Genomic DNA, 16,776 nt, shown 5'->3' with positions numbered 1-16,776 from the left:
CCTACTTAACATCGCTTATGGCCACGTCTCACCGATATGCCTTCATTAGAACTAGGTTTAATGTCTTTCCAACAAACGTGCTGAGACATAGATTCACTAAGGGCCAAGTCCCTTCAACGTGTGCTTGTGAAATGAAAACATCTGAATCTCTATATCATGTTATGTTTATCTGCCCTTTGTACAGTTCAGCCCGTGCTAGCATACTAAACTCCATAATCCAGCCAATGGCTGACAAACCAGTAGACCTACAGCTTGCCTGGTTTCTTCAAGATGTGGATCCTTATATTACCCTACAGGTTGCTAAATTCCTAACAGCCGTCCTCTCGTACAAGAGACGGAATGGAATGTTAGCTGATTATTGATAGTTATAAGAATTTTCTATAACGACATCAGATACTGATTTTAGTGTAGTGCAATTTTTTAAAAAAATTTAATCTTAATCTTAAACTTTTCTTATGAATGGCTGATATTTGTCCTTGTGAGTTGTAAACTGTGCTATACTACATGTGGCTTGTACGAGTCCGCTGTTTTATTTGATTTGTTTTGTTGTGTTGTGTTTCATGATGGGCGTAAAGCCGAATAAACATTTTGATTTGATTTGAAGTCTGTCCAATAGTGGTGGAGTGGCGTAGATGAGTGTGGAGTCTTCTTTTGCCTCAAGGTGCAGGTACTCTGTCTGATTAGATGAACTGCTTCTGTAGATATTTGTATATATATTGAGCTCACAATAATAAATACTGCACTAGAGAACCTGGGACTCTGAGCATTCCACTAAAAGTGCCGCGAGGAATTCGCGACAAGGACTTACCTTGTTGTGTCCAGGCTTGGATGTCTTCTGCTGGGAATAAAATGAAGAAAAGTGTCATGTTTCTTGTCTAGAGAACAGTTGCCATCTATCTGCCACTTGTCTTCTCTAAAAAAAACCCACATGCCTAGAAATAGACTTCTTGCAAAAATCATTTGGAGTAAAATCTATTGCAATCAATTCTTCTTCTTTTTTAAAGTAACACTCCAAAGAAGATTCAATAAATCCTCTGGACTGGGAGACACACCATTCATTTAAAGCACTTTGTTTCTTGCCATGAACAAACAGAATCTAGGCATTGTGGCTATTACTATTATTTATTAAATTTCTGTACTGCCCTTCATCCGAAGATCACTGGGCGGTTTACAATATAAAAACTCAAAAATACATACCATAATAATAAACAGACAATACCACTCCCAGTATGATTATTTATTAAATTTTCTGTTGCAGAAAGTATTTGCTTGCCTGCTCTGCCAAATGCCCAGGCCTGGCAAATTAACTGCTCTTGAGAGCGAAGAGGAAATATTGGCCATATCAGGCACAATACAGTCACAAAAACTTTTACTGCACAATATCGGATTCTCAAACGTTCCCAGATATCGGGAACGATCAGTTGCAAAAGTTAAAGAAAAAAAACATGCAACATTTCCTGGGGTCCAAGTCACCCCACCAAATCAAGTTCATGGATTGGTTCTTCTTCCGGTCTACAGATCCTGCACTGGTCGCCTTCTCTGCTTCCCCAAATTTGCCTGGTCCTCTTTTCAAGCCCCACCAGGAGAAAGTCGTCTCTTGCATCTGCAAATAGGACCTTCCTCCAAGCTGGGCTCCCAATAGTTCAGGCCGAGGCAAACACGGCCCTCCAGCTGTTTGGGGACTCCAATGCCATCACCCCTGACCCGCTGGTCCTGTTTGCTAGGGATGATGGGAGCTGTAGTCCCAAAACAGCTGGAGGGCTGGGTTTGCCTTTGCCTGTGATAGTTCATGGCAGTTCTCCTTCTACATGCTCCCACCAGCCCCAGGCAGCATATGGTCCAGAACATTTAGAGGGCACCAGGTTGGGGAATCCTGGTTCACGCTGCGCAACATCAGACCAGGGTGGCTAAAAATCAATGACCCCCTTTTTTAAAAATGGATTTCTTTGATTTAAATCACATTCTTTAAAAAATTAATTTGGATTTCTAAAATAAAATGCTTTTGGAGGAAAAATCTTCTGAAATATATTTTTCTTTTTAAGTTGCATTATAGTCCAACGGCTATTCACTGGGAAGTAAGGATTTATTTTAAGTTTTTCATATATGCTAAAATTCATTCTAAGAATTAAAAAAAAAAAAGTTAACCACATCAGTTAACAAACATGGATATATATGCTATAATGTTATTGTTTTAGTTAAATAAATTGTTTAAATTCTAATTAAGAAAATGGTTGTTTTTCTTCCAATAAGGTACAGCAGAAAAGTTGTCCAAATATACAATGGTAGCTCAGGTTAAGAACGTAATTCTTTCCAGAGGTCCGTTCTTAACCTGAAACTGTTCTTAACATGAAGCACCACTGTTAGAGGTACCGGTTGGTTGCTTGAGAGCAATCAGGAAATATGGCTCAAGAGTCTGTTTTCCAGCTTTCTTCTTAGTGATCAAAACCTTTAGAATGCAGAGCACCTCTATTCCATGTCTTGCTCATTCACGGGCAGAATCTGAGAGTGGGCGGCCCTTCAACCTTCCCCAGCAGAGTAATTTCTTGGGGCCCAGTCTGCACCTCCCCTCTCTGCGCGGAAACCTACTGCGCAAGGAAGGCTTGGGTAATGGGGGACCCCCCTCCTCCCCGCTTTGCTCAGGCAAGGTGTCCTGGCACCGCCTTGCCTCCTTCGACCCCTGCATCTCCTCTCCTTCCTCCGCTGAGGAAGTGCTGCTTCCCACGATCTTTCGGGGCTCTCTGTAATCCATCCGGCTTTTCCCCTCTCGCCCCTGAGCCGATGGCAGTTCTTAACCCGAGGTACTATTTCTGGGTTAGTGGAGTCTGTAACCTGAACCGTATGTAACCTGAAGCGTCTGTACACAGTTAACTTATTATACCCCACAATAATTTCATAATTATCTGTCTATGCATTCCTAACAGTATAACCAAATCAGTAGTAAAAACTACTCTGGAAATTTATTATTCCCAAAATGAAACCTTCATCTGGTTGTAAATATTAAGATTATACAAGCAAGAATGTAAAAATATGCTTTAAATCGATTTGATTTCAATCAAATCCACCCTGCATCACACACACCTGGGGAGGTGGCTGGAGGTGTTGGAGGATGGTCTCCAAAATCTCCCTTTCATCCATCATCTCCAAAGCTTCTCTGACGGTTCTTCCTCCCAGCATTTTCTTACCCACCAACAAGTACTCTAAGTTTTCATCAGAGAGTTCTTCAGAAAGAAAGAGAGAGAGGGAGGTGAGTAAATGAGGCGGATGAGAGGGAAAGGTACTGTGTTTATCTATGTATAACACGCCCCCATGTATAAGACGCCCCCTATTTCTGGGCACTCAAAATTTAGAAAACGGGGGCAGATTGCCAAGACTTGTTAAGCTTTTTTGGGGAGGGGTTGCCCAGAGTGGTTGAGCTTTTTTGGGGGGGAGGGAGCCATTAATCAAATTGCACAATTGCAGGCAGGCATCAACCACCAAGTCACCTATCGTCTGCCAGTTGACAACAGCCCTTTCCACAGCAAAGAAATCATAGCTGGGAATCTCTTCCTGGCGGCTACAATCAGGCGCCCGTCCCCCCTCAGCACTCCCCCTGTAGAAGAGGAGCCCCAATTTGACACTTGATTTGGGGGGTAAAAAACCTCGTCTTATACATGAGAAAAGACGGCAAGTTCTTTCTCAGGGGGCTTCTCGCCTGTTGCAATGAGCGGGTGCATGCCATATCTGAACAGGGATCATAGAACTGTAGCGTCTGAAGGGACCTGTGGGGTCACCTAGTCCAACCCCCAACAATGCAGAACAGGGGCAGCCACCCGGAAGTCCCTGCTCCATGTTACACGCCTCTGAACAAGGAGGGGTGGGATGGGGGGGGACTTCCACCCAGACATCAAGGAAACCAAGAGAGACCCTGACCTTGTATCATAATAATAATAATTTATTATTTATACTCCGCCCATCTGGCTGAGTTTCCCCAGCCACTCTGGGCGGCTCCCAATCAAGTATTAAAAACAATACAGCGTTAAATGTTAAAAACTTCCCTAAGCAGGGCTGCCTTCAGATGTCTTTTAAAGATAGGATAGCTACTTATTTCCTTCACATCTGAAGGGAGGGTATTCCACAGGGTGGGCGCCACCACCAAGAAGGCCCTCTGTCTGGTTCCCTGTAACCTTACTTCTCGCAATGAGGGAACCGCCAGAAGGCCCTCGGTGCTGGATCTCAGTGTCCTGGCTGAATGATGGGGGTGGAGAGGCTCCTTCAGGTATACTGGACCGAGGACGTTTAGGGCTTTAACACTTTGAATTGTGCTCGGAAACGTACTGGGAGCCAATGCAGATCTCTCAGAACCAGTGTTATTTGGTCCCGGCGGCCGCTCCCAGTCACCAGTCTAGCTGCCGCATTCTGGATTAATTGCAGTTTCTGGGTCACCGTCAAATGTAGCCCCACGTAGAGTGCGTTGCAGTAGTCCAAGCGGGAGATAACTAGAGCATGCACCACTCTGGTGAGACAGTCTGCAGGCAGGGAGGGTCTCATCCTGCATACCAGGTGGAGTTGGTAGACAGCTGCTATGAATACAGAAGTAACCTGTGCCTCCATGGACAGCTGTGAGTCCAAAGTGACTCCCAGGCTGCGCAGGGGCACAGTTACCCCATTCAGGACCAGGGAATCCCCCACACCCGCCAGCCCCCTGTCCCCCCAAAACAGGACTTCAGTCTTGTCAGGATTCAACCTCAATCTGTTAGCCACCATCCATCCTCCAACCGCCTCCAGGCACTCACACAGGACCTTCACCGCCTTCACTGGTTCTGATTTAAAGGCGAGGTAAAGCTGGGTGTCATCTGCATACTGATGAACACCCAGCCCAAACCCCCTGATGATCTCTCCCAGTGGCTTCATATAGATATTAAAAAGCATGGGGGAGAGGACGGAACCCTGAGGCACCCCACACGTGAGAGCCCAGGGGTCTGAACACTCATTCCCCAACACCACTTTCTGGGCACGGCCCAGGAGAAAGGAGCGGAAACACCGTATAACAGTGCTCCCAGCTCCCAGCCCCTCTAGATGGTCCAGAAGGATGTTATGGTCGATGGTGTCAAAGGCCGCTGAGAGATCCAGCAGAACTAGGAAACAGCTCTCACCTTTGTCCCTAGCCCGCCGGAGATCATCAACCAGTGCGACCAAGGCAGTTTCAGTCCCATGGTGAGGCCTGAATCCCGATTGGAAGGGATCCAAATGGTCCGTATCCTCCAGGCATGCTTGGAGATGTTCGGCAACCACCCGCTTAACCACCTTGCCCAAGAATGGTAAATTTGAGACTGGGCGATAGTTGGCCAAATTGGCTGGGTCTAAAAAAGTTTTTTTAAGAAGCGGTTTAATGACCGCCTCTTTCAGTGGGTCTGGGAAGGCTGCCTCACAGAGAGAAGCATTTACTACCCCGCAGAGCCCATCGCCCAGCCTTTCCTGGCTCGTTTTTATCAGCCAGGATGGGCAAGGATCAAGGAGACAGGTGGTTGGTTTCACTTGTCCAAGCAGCCTGTCCACATCTTCGGAGGTAACAGATTGGAATTGATCCCATGTAACAGGACTAGACAGAACTAGACAGTGCTACTCTCCCGCCCTGTCCCTGCTCCCACGGTGGAGTCTACCTCCTTCTGAATCTGAGCGACTTTATCTGCAAAAAACTTTGCAAAAGCACTGCAGGAGATCTTGGGGTCCCTACCAGGCCCTGGTGGTGCAAGTGGTTCTGATAGATTGTGAACCACCTGAAAAAGTCTCCCGCTGCTGTTTTCTGCATTGCCACTTGGTAGGCTCGACGTTGAGCTCTAGCCCGTGTCCAGTCTGATTCAGAGTGAGTTTTCCGCCACCAGCGCTCTAGCCATCTCAACAATGGTTTCATCGCCCTCAGCTCTGGAGAAAACCATGGGGCTGTCCAGGCTCCATGCAATCAGAGAGGGCGCTTCGGAGCCAGACAGTCAATAGCCCTGGTTAACTCCGCATTCCAACGGGCCACCAGGGAATCAGCCAAGAGGCCACCAACTTGGGATAAAACATCCCCTACCACTCTCTGGAAACCAGTTGGATCCATTAAGTAGCAGGGGCGGACCATCCAAATCGGTCCCACCTCCCTGCAGAGGGGAAGGGTCACGGAGAAGTCCAGTTGCACCAGGAAGTGATCTGACCATGGCACTTCTTTTGTTTCACTTTTAGTTAGTGTCAGATCACCAACATCCGTAGAGGTAAACACCAAGTCTAAGGCCAAGGGGAACCCAAGAGGGATCTGGTTCTGCCTACTCACCTGGGAACGCTGGCCCAGAGTCCTCAAGGCTCTTCTTTTTTGAGGGCCGCTGCTGGCTTGGGTCTTGCTTCACCAGCCCTGGCAAGACTAGGGGTCTGGCCTCTGCCGGTCTGGCCTCTGCCGCTGATGGGGTAGGCTTTGCCAATGCCGGCAGTAGGGCAGGGGCCTCGTCCTCATATGAGGGGTAGATCTTTTGATTTCTCCTCCTGCCCTCTGTGGCTGATGTTGAAGGCTTTGCCAATGCCGGCAGTAGGGCAGGGGCCTCCTCCTCGTATGAGGGGTAGATCTTGTTCTTCTTTTTTCTTTTTAGAAAAAAAGCCATCCTGCAAGATGCAAAAAGATTAGGAATTATTGGGAAATGATATATAATGAATTGAAAAAACTGTTTAAAATGACTTTTGTTAAGAAACCAGAAGCGTTCCTTCTAGGAATTTTAGACCAAGATGTAAAAAAAGAAAATTGGAAATTATTTATGTATGCAACAACAGCAGCAAGAATTTAATTAGCACAAACTTGGAAGACAGAAGAAATACCAACGAAAGAACAATGGCAAGGGAAACTTATGGAATATGCAGAACCGGCAAAACTAACAGAAAAATTATATGAAAAGGACAACAAAGACTTTAAAAGAGAATGGGAACCATTTACAACATATATGAAGAGGCAACATAAAGAAATGGACTCATTGGCAGTGAACAATCACAACTGTCTACAACAAAAAATAAGACTATATGTATTGAGGAAATTTTGGGGAAACATCAAATACGCAAGGTGAACAATAGGGAAATAAAACAAAATGTGAGTACGAGGGAAGTCCAGGGGATGAGGGTCGAAATATGAAAAATTGTTAAAGATATATTGTTAGAAGTAGAATCCATGGAAAAATCAATAAAAAATTATTTTTAAAAAATAAATAGAATCTCTGGATAACAAGTATCATTTTTAGGTAATCTATTAAGACTGGAATATGATATTCCAGTTTTGATTGCTGGAAATTTAGCAATTGGGAAATATTATCCTGGATATTGACAGAATCTGGGAATGATTCAAAGTATTTGGTATCGTATTTTTATTTGTAAACATTGAAATGAGGAAGTCTTTTTACTCAGAGTGAGAAGGATGACCAAATATTTGACAGACCTGGAAATAGCAAGCGATCCAAGGGGGGAGGAAGTGGATACCGCGGAAGAATATTGTAAAATTTGTGGAGGAAAATGATCTGACATGATCTACTATTCCAGCCTGGTTATCTCTTCCTAATTCTGGGTGCTGTGTTTTATTATCTCTTGTGAAAAGGTCTTTTAATGTACAGTCAGTAAAAGCCTGGATGTAAGGCCTGTCTTTTGTGTGAATAGTTTTGTTTTCGTTTTCTCATTATGGGTGGATCCCAGGACAGACTAGGTCTGGCTGAAGGTCTGCCCTGAAACCTTGCTGGAAGGATCTCCCCTTGGTGGGCCACTTTGCAGGAGTCGACTCCTGCTGGCGGCTTGTATTGTGTGCGGGTGGAGGCGCGCTGCCTGCAGAAGTGGACCTTGGGACTAGCTACCTGGAAAACCTCTGTGCCTGAGGAAGCCACAACTCCTGTAGCCTCTTCAGGCTTTGCCCTCGGATGGGAAGAGCATTGCACCCGGGAGAGGGAAAGGGGAGTCAAACAGGCACTCAAGGGATAATTTCAGAGAAAGAGCTTTATTTCTATCATCTGGGCTTGGTAGAAGGAGCTAGTGTGATAACTTCACAAACAAGCACAAGTTCACAGCCATTTGCACAGAGCATATATTCCCCTCCAGTTCCCTCCCCCTTCTCCCCCTCCTCAGGAGTCCTGCCTCATGAGTTTCCCTGAGCATGAACAGAAAGCTCCTGTCCTGGGACTCTTGGGACTCTTGGCGCCCTTCCTAGGAAAGGGGGATGAGAAGCCAAGAGGGTTGAGAAGCCTTGCGTTCAGCGTGTCCAAGATGTGTTGCAACTGGATGAGATAAGACTCAATTCCCAGACCTGCTTATTCCTGGCATTGACAGAGCCTATTCATTAGCTTTTTGAAGGCTTCTTGTACTGATAAAAAATAACCTTTTGCTTATGCAGCAGCATCTTGTGAGAAAGCAGAGAAGAGCAGAGAAAAGCTGTTGTAGACGAGAGAAAGGGGAAATTTGGTTTTGAGGCCTGGGGTGACTTTGGGCCTAGTTGGGGTCACCTGTCCTCACCTCCTTCACTCCCTGGCTTCTCCCCCCCCCCCCGAGAAAGGGGAAGGCATGGACAACAGAGAGTCGCTTCAGGACACCGATCCACTCTCAAGAAGCCGGCGCATGGGAAGAGCCGCACCCCATCAGCTTCGAGCAGTACCTGTTCCGCCTCCAAATAATCATTTGGGCTTCTGTGTATATTCCCAGGTTGTACTTTCAGATAGTTGGAAGGGGGGGCGGTTCTCCAGCAGATGCAGGAGTGAAACGCTATCCCTTTTGTTGTGTTGAAAACAACAACTCATCAGTGGGAGCCTCAGCTTCTGATCCTAAGGATGAGGCTAATGCTTCTGGTCCTATCCCTGAGGTTCTTTTATAGGTACTGAAGATTGACTGGATATTCTGTTTATTGGTTTGGTAATGCTGTGTGTCATTTAAAATGTGGTTGAACAACTCACACCGCTCATGTGATGTCTCTGGGAAGTCAGCCCAAATCACGGCCTGTACCGCATCCCAGACAAAAAGGGTACGTGAGCCTTAAAAACCCTTTTGGATCTCTATCCCAACAGAACAGCTGCATTATTTCTCTGGGAAGGTTTTAGTTTAGGTTTTAGATAGATAGATAGATAGATAAATTTATTGTCATTGTCCGTATATACACAGTATACACAACAACGAAAATCAAACATCCAAGACCGGATTCACATACACATTTGCACATATCTCCAACACTCTCATCCTATTCAGACATAATCTATTAAAACATACATAATCCAGAATATAACACAACCTATTAGAAGCATAGCATAACCTAAAACCTATCCCAGTTGCTCCCCCCCCCCAATTCAGGTGACCCACCAAATCAGAAATCAGTTAGAGAGATGCCCAAAGTGGCGCGCAAGAAAATACTTAAAGAAATTAAGGCAGGGAGGGCAGCCGGCCCCTTTTCTGTCCCTCCCATAGAGGGTTTGCATATATCCCCATTAGGCATCGTCCCCAAAAAGGCACCCAGTGAGTTTCACATGATTCACAACCTATCCTACCCAAAGGGAGGGTCCGTCAATGATGCGATACCTCAGGAACTTTGCTCTGTGAGGTATGCCTCATTTGACCAAGCGGTTAAACTTATTCGCAAATTTGGAAAAGGCGCGTTGCTGGCGAAATGTGATATAGAGTCTGCTTTCTGACTCCTGCCAGTCCACCCGGAAGATTTCCGGTGGCTGGGTTTTAAATCTGACGGGGCATACTTTGTAGACACAGGACGCGGGTGGCGCTGTGGGTAAAACCTCAACGCCTAGGACTTGCCGATCGTATGGTCGGCGGTTCGAATCCCCGCGGTGGCGTGAGCTCCTGTCGTTCGGTCCCAGCTCCTGCCCACCTAGCAGTTCGAAAGCACTCTTAAGTGCAAGTAGATAAATAAGTTCCACTTTATAGCGGGAAGGTAAACGGCGTTTCTGTGTGCTGTGTTGGTGCTGGCTCGCCAAAGCAGCTTCATCACGCAGGCCACATGACCCGGAAGTGTCTCCAGAGAGCGCTGGCCCCCGGCCTCTTAAGCAAGATGGGCGCGCAACCCCAGAGTTGGACGTGACTGGCCCGTACGGGCAGGGGTACCTTTACCTTTACTTACTTTGTAGACAAAGCAATGCCTATGGGTTGCTCAGTGGTCTGTGCAGCCTTTGAGGCATTTAGTACCTTTTTGGACTGGGCGCTTCGTTTTAGAATAGGCTCTGAGGGTGTGTCGCGCTACTTGGACGACTTTATTCTCGTAGCTGATAGTAGGCATAAGCGCTCGGCCCTTCTAGAAGCCTTCACATCTTTAGCAGGACAGCTGGGAGTACCTTTGGCTGCAGATAAAATGGAGGGCCCAGCTACAACTATGGTTTACCTAGGCATTGAGTTGGACACAGTCGCCCAAACTTCAAAACTTCCTAGTGAAAAAATGGTTGCTGTCAGAGCTGCCTCCAGGTCCCAGCTCACAGAGGACCAACGCTAGGCTGTAGTTATGTACAAAAGTCTTTATTGAGATTCAGTCTCCATTTCAAAGCCGCAGCGTGCAGCTCTACGTCCCGACCTTAGACCGGCGAAGTCCTGTCTGAGTCTCCTCCCCCTCCACACCAGTTTAAGACTCTCGCTTTGCTCCACCTCTTCCTAAATTCCTTTCTCCTCTGGGCCCTCCTGCCCGCTAGGGTCTCATCCTTCCTGGACTCCTCTGACGCTGACCCTGACGATTCTTGCCCCTCCTTCCGGCGGGCTTTAGGACCTGGTTCCCTATCCGGGCTACCTTCTGTGCCGCTCGCCTGTACCTTTGAACTTGGCGCGCGCGCCCAGCCTGCAACTTTCCTCTTAACCGTTAACTCGCTCTCCGATGGAGGCGTGGTCCACCCTGACTCATCTTCTCTCGCTGGTGGTGCATATGTGGGCTCTGACACCTGGGACTCCTCCCCCCCACTACGCTCTGGTGGGGAAGCTGGTCCTGATTTGCAACTGCTGCTCTGGGAGTCCCCGCTGGCCCCTTGCTTCTGGGGTGTCCCCCTTGGGTCGCCCCTTGCCCTGCCCATCGGCGCCCCCTTCTGTGAGTCTTCCGATTCGCTGGAGAGGCTCATGGAATCTATCGGGCTGCTGTCATATTCTCCTACGCTGCCCTCGGATTGCTCCCCCTCGCTTTCCATCTCCTCTCCTCCCTGCGCTCCCGCTGAGTCCCTGACAGTTGCGCTTAGGGACCTCATTCAGCAACTTCTCCCTCTAAGAAAAGTTACGCTCAGGGACTTCCGGGTTAGCGCCATCGTCTAATGGCGGATTCCCTCTGAGCTCCGGAGGGAACTGGCTCCGCAGGATTGGGTCTTGTCCGCAGCAGCCACGCGGGGACCCTTAAAAATCACAGGCGTGGATGCCTGTGAGCGTGGTGACTCGGCGGGCACCATTTGCGCCCCCCAATCTGCGAAAGAGCCTTTTTAAAGGCTCCGGAACGGGGACGGGGTGCGGCGCGGTGCTGTGAGTAGACTGCTCCTTCTGCGGAGTGACTTTTTCCTTGGAACAATTGGACTCTAAAGTAACAACCCGTGAGTAGTACGGAAATTGGAATTTAAGGAAAATTTTGTTGAATCAGGAACGAGCGGGGAAGGGTTAAAAAGGAAGTCCGCCCCCCCTTTGTAAATAACCTAAAGCAAAGGACCTGCTAACTAAGGTCGAGAGAATCTTTTCTTTCTTTTTTCTAAAAGACTTTAACTTTCACGTTCTGACATTATAAGAAATTTTACTGGAGGATAAAAGATTAACTTTGGGAGCTGAAGTTCCACCCCCCCCCCCCGGACCCGGGAGCGTCCCACGAGAGAGCCTGTTGATGAAGTATTGAAGAGTTTGACAGCTGTCAAGTTAGCTGTCAGAAGGAAAAAGAGAACTTTGTTTCTGTTGTTTCTGCTGGTTATATTTGTTACAATTTGTTGAAAATAAGGAAGGGCTGATACAAACTAACTTGATTTTTGGATTTGAGCTGAAAGGAACATTAAGGAACCAAAATCCCCCTAGAGGGGGTTTAGGGACATTACAAGAATGGCTGGAGGAGGGAAAATCCAGGCTGAATTGGATAGAACATTTGTTCTCTTGGGAAAGTTACAAGGCCAAATCGATGTTTTGGCTATAAACGTCACAACTTTGGACTTAACAGTAAATAACATTGTTGAATCTGATAAGGATTTGAAGCAGGAAGCCCATTCAATTGAACAAATAGAGAAACTTGAGAGCCATGAGAATATGGAGGAGACATATGTTGCCCCTGAAGAAAAGGTAGGAGCAGCTGTAATTTTGCAGATGTTAAAGGAGAGCTGCAATTTGAGGCCTGACATGATGGCAACAAAGGAAAATAAAAACCTGATGTGGAAAGTCTGGCCTGAATTGGAGAGCAGAAAACTGAGAGATCTCCTTGTGTGGAGATCTGAAGACTGAAGGATTATAAATTTGATTAAGATGGAAGTTGAAGCTTTGGGGACATTTGGATTTGAAAGGAGTATGAAACAAGATTTGGAGTACCCCATAGACTTTACTTTTAAGTATGGAGGTCTGGCTGGAAGAAACATGGATCCTGTTGGGCCGGAGCCTCTCCGAGATTTGGGGTTTAACATTAAGGACTATCAAAAAGACCAGCAGAGAGGAATTGAAAGAGATTTAAGAGCCTCGGATGTGAGATCTCCAGGCTAAACAGTATATTGAAACTGATGGACACTTGTTGGGGACTGAAACCGGGAAAGGGGCGGGTGGAGTTTGGGAATCCAAAGGGTATATAATTATAACTTGCTCTGTTTTTATTTTATTTTTTTTGCTATCTGTATGGAAATTGGGAAAGTCGTGGAAGGGAAATTTTGGTCGACTTTAGGAAAAATGTTTAAGAATGAGTAATGATGTATAAGTATTGAGGTTTAAATTTGGATAAGTTAAAACTGGTTTCTAAAATGGTCTAAATTAAATGAAAATAAGGTTTGCAAAAATAAATTGAGGAAATGGAAGGAGGAAAAGTAAAATAGCAACATGCTAAAATTAAATTATTAAGTTAAAGTTGAGAAATAATAAGGACTTGCTGAGTTAATAATTTAAATTGGAATACAAGCAGGGGAGGTGTAAGGAGGTCTGAGAAACAAGTTAAATGAAAATATGTAACTGAAATTTTATGTGTTTTTAATTGTTTTTTTAAGAATTGGATTTTTGTATTTTTGTTATTTTTGTCTACTTTTGTTTTTGTGTGGTTTTTTGAAAATGCCAATAAATATTCATTAAAAAAAAGAAAAGAAAAGTTACGCTCAGGCAGATTCAGCCATTGTTAGGCCATTTGAACTTTGCTTGCCGGGTGGTTTCCCCAAGCCACCCATTTTGCGGCTGCCTCGCGAGGTCGTCAGCAGGCTTGTGGTCACCCCATCACAGGGTTCACCTATCTAAAGAGGTAAAATCCAATCTGGAAGTCTGGCTGAAGTTCTTGGAAAGGTATAATGGTGAAGAAGCAACCGTTGGAACACAAAGGCAACGCGGCCAGTACCAAATGCAAAGGGGTAGCGACAAAGACGTGTCCTTTTAAGCCTCCCTCCTTTTGCTCCACCAAGCTCCCCCCAAACGTTAAAGGTGCCCCACCACCCTGCGAATGCGGCTAGAAATAAGAACCCCCAGCCAAACCTGATCTGTCGGGCGAGCTGTGCGCTTCCAAGTAAAAGGACTAAACGGCGATGGGCTGGCGCTGAACGTGCAAACCGCGTTCCGCAAAGCTCCGCTGCAGAGAAGCCACCCAGAGAGAAGGGAACACCCGGTCGATGGGGTTTTCCAGCGCAGTTTCAGCCCTGCTGTTTCGGAGCTAAATGGCTCTGGCTGCCAAAGCGGCTGCCTGGAACACGGGTGGGCTTGAGGCAGGCAATCCGATGGGAGGCACAACACCGATGCGCGGGTAAATCCAAGTGAAAATCAATCACCAAAGGAATTGAGATACACAGCCTAAAGAAAAGGTAAGCAAGAGACAAAACAACATTAATACAAACCAAAGCGGGATGGCTGGCCAGGTGAAAAGAGGGTGAGCCCCGGCCGTGCCGGCCCTAATAGGGCAGGCTACGCCCCCCAGCCACCCAACTGGCTGGCTGGGTTGACGACGCAGCTGGGATTCCCTCAGTCTCACGGGGGCTGGAACCAGCCCCCGCGCACATGGAGTGGGCATGAAGCCCACAACCCCAACTCCTCGCCAGGTTCGGAAGTGGCTTTGTTGTGTTGAAAACAACAACTGTCATTTGTGGGAGCCTCAGCTGAAGGTTGACTAGATATTCTGTTTATTGGTTTGGTAATGCTGTATGTCATTTAGAATGCAGTTGAACAACTCACACCGCTCATGGGATGGTGTGATAGGCGCACATACATAGATCAGCACAGGAAGACCGACCTGAAGCCATTTTGTTTTGTTTTTTTAAAATATATTTATTTGTTTTTACAGAAAAAGAAGAAACATCAGAAAAATACAGAACAGCAAAAACAATCACAGATACGCATCAAGAAAAAATAAAAAATAAAAAATAAAAACTCCAATTTTTAAATTCATGTTTACAAAACTTTCTTTCTTGACTTCCTCACGCCTCCCTTTTTTGTGTTCCTCTTTGTCCAATCAAATACAGCAAATCCTTACCCTCTTTAAAAACTCATTTCTAATTATTAAAATCACTTCTATTATGTCTCCGATCTTTCCTCCTTATGTTTAAACACCTTTAGCATATTGTTTACTTTTGACATAATATAACTTTAGTCTTTCACCCTATTTCTATTGCATTTTTGCATACTTTTTAACACTGTATCACTAATGCCATATTATTTTTATGTCCAACATCATTTTAGCATTCATAAACTTTGCAGTGTTTCTGCAGGTAGTTCTTTAACTTCTTCCAGTCCTCTTCCACCGCTTCTTCTCCCAGGTCTCGGATTCTGCCAGTCATTTCTGCCAGTTCTGCCAGTCTATTACTTGCATCTGCCATTCTTCCAAGGTGGGCAAATCTTGTGTCTTCCAATACTTTGCGATAAGTATTCTTGCTGCTGTTGTCGCATACATAAAAAACCTTCTATCTGTCTTTAACACCAATTGGCCGACTATACCCAAGAGAAAGGCCTCTGGTTTCTTAAGGAAGGTATATTTAAATACCTTTTTCAGTTCATTATATATCATCTCCCAGAAAGCCTTAATCTTCGGGCACGTCCACCAAAGGTGAAAGAAAATACCCTCAGTTTCTTTACATTTCCAACATTTGTTATCAGGCAGGTGATAAATTTTAGCAAGCTTGACTGGGGTCATGTACCACCTATAGATCATTTTCATAATATTCTCTCTTAGGGCATTACATGCCGTAAATTTCATACCGGTGGTCCACAATTTTTCCCAGTCAGCAAACAAAATGTTATGACCTATGTCCTGTGCCCATTTAATCATGGCTGTTTAACTGTTTCATCCTGAGTGTTCCATTTCAACAGCAAGTTATACATTCTTGAAAGGATCTTAGTTTTAGGATCTAACAGTTCTGTCTCCAGTTTCGATTTTTCCACCTGGAAGCCCAATTTTTTATCCAAATTATAGGCCTCTCTTATTTGATAATAATGAAGCCAATCTCGCACTTTGTCTTTTAATTTCTCAAAACTCTGCAAATTCATTTTATCTCCTTCCTGTTCTAATATCTCCCAATACTTCGGCCATTTGGCCTCCATATTGAGTCTTTTCAGAGCCTTTGCTTCCATGGGTGACAACCACCTTGGGGTCTTATTTTCCAATAAATCTTTGTACCTAATCCAGACATTAAAAAATGCTTTCCTGACAATATGGTGTTTGAAGTTTTTGTGCACTTTAACCTTGTCGTACCACAAATATGCATGCCATCCAAAAGCATTATTAAAGCCTTCCAAATCCAAAATGTCAGTGTTCTCAAGAAGCAGCCAATCTTTCAACCAGCAGAATGCTGCTGATTCATAATAAAGTTTAAAGTCCGGCAGGGCAAACCCCCCTCTTTCCTTCGCATCAGTTAATATTTTAAATTTTATTCTGGGCTTTTTGCCCTGCCGGACAAATCTAGAGATTTCTCTCTGCCACTTCTTGAAGCAATCCATCTTGTCCACAATCTGTAAAGTTTGAAACAAAAATAACATTTTTGGCAATACATTCATCTTTATAACTGCAATTCGACCCAACAAGGAAAGCTTCAAATTAGACCATATTTCTAAATCTTTTTTAACTGGACCTGAAGCCATTTTGATTCCTAAACTGAGCAAATGTTTTCTCTGCAAGGTCAAATTGGAAAAGCCTCCCCATTGTCTTTTCCTTCACAAATCCTGTCTTAAGGGTATGTCTGTGTTTGAATAGGGTGAGCCTGTGACCTGGCTCAGGAACTATTTATCATTACAAAAGACTGGCCAGGCTCCCCAGGCAATCCAATCAAGTAACCTGCCAGACAGGAGATAAACAAGGACAAAACCAACATTAAATTTCTGTTTAGGCCGCCTTTTCTGTGATGTAGGTGTGATGTATCTGAGGGGTGGCCTTAGGTTACACCCCTTCTGTGATGTATGTATGATGTTCCAGGGGTGGTCTTGGTCTACAGGGTGGCAATTTCAAGAGTCCATGTAAGGCCTTGCGCACCATTGTTCTGGGTTCCTCGTCTCTCCTGCGGGTGAGGGGAGCACCCTTTTGCAACAGATCAATAAAGATCAAGCTTACTAGCTGCCTTGCTTCTCAATATTCTCTGGTTGGCCTCTGTTATCTTCTCCTACCAATAAGGAACCCATGTAAGGACTCTATATGGGCTCTTGGATACCCCA

At 45.5% G+C, this 16,776-nt stretch overlaps 1 protein-coding gene across 1 annotated transcript in view; it reads right to left on the bottom strand.

Moving 5' to 3' along the window:
• The window catches only part of LOC307225471 (maestro heat-like repeat family member 5), a 37,835-nt gene extending 31,364 nt beyond the window's left edge, over positions 1 to 6,471 (bottom strand). The window contains exons 1-3 of the mRNA XM_079993334.1: positions 6,290 to 6,471; positions 3,079 to 3,218; positions 809 to 838 (exon numbers count right to left, since the gene is read on the bottom strand). Coding sequence (XP_079849460.1) covers positions 809 to 838; positions 3,079 to 3,174 — 126 coding nt within the window. The 5' untranslated portion in view covers positions 3,175 to 3,218; positions 6,290 to 6,471. The remainder of the gene's footprint in view (positions 1 to 808; positions 839 to 3,078; positions 3,219 to 6,289) is intronic.
• Positions 6,472 to 16,776: the final 10,305 nt, after the last annotated feature.

Source organism: Podarcis cretensis, assembly GCF_951804945.1.
Source record: "Podarcis cretensis genome assembly, chromosome: 10".
Taxonomy (NCBI): Eukaryota; Metazoa; Chordata; class Lepidosauria; order Squamata; family Lacertidae; genus Podarcis; species Podarcis cretensis.
The sequence above is the reverse complement of the archived record's forward strand: the minus strand, read 5'-3'. Positions and strand labels throughout refer to the sequence as shown.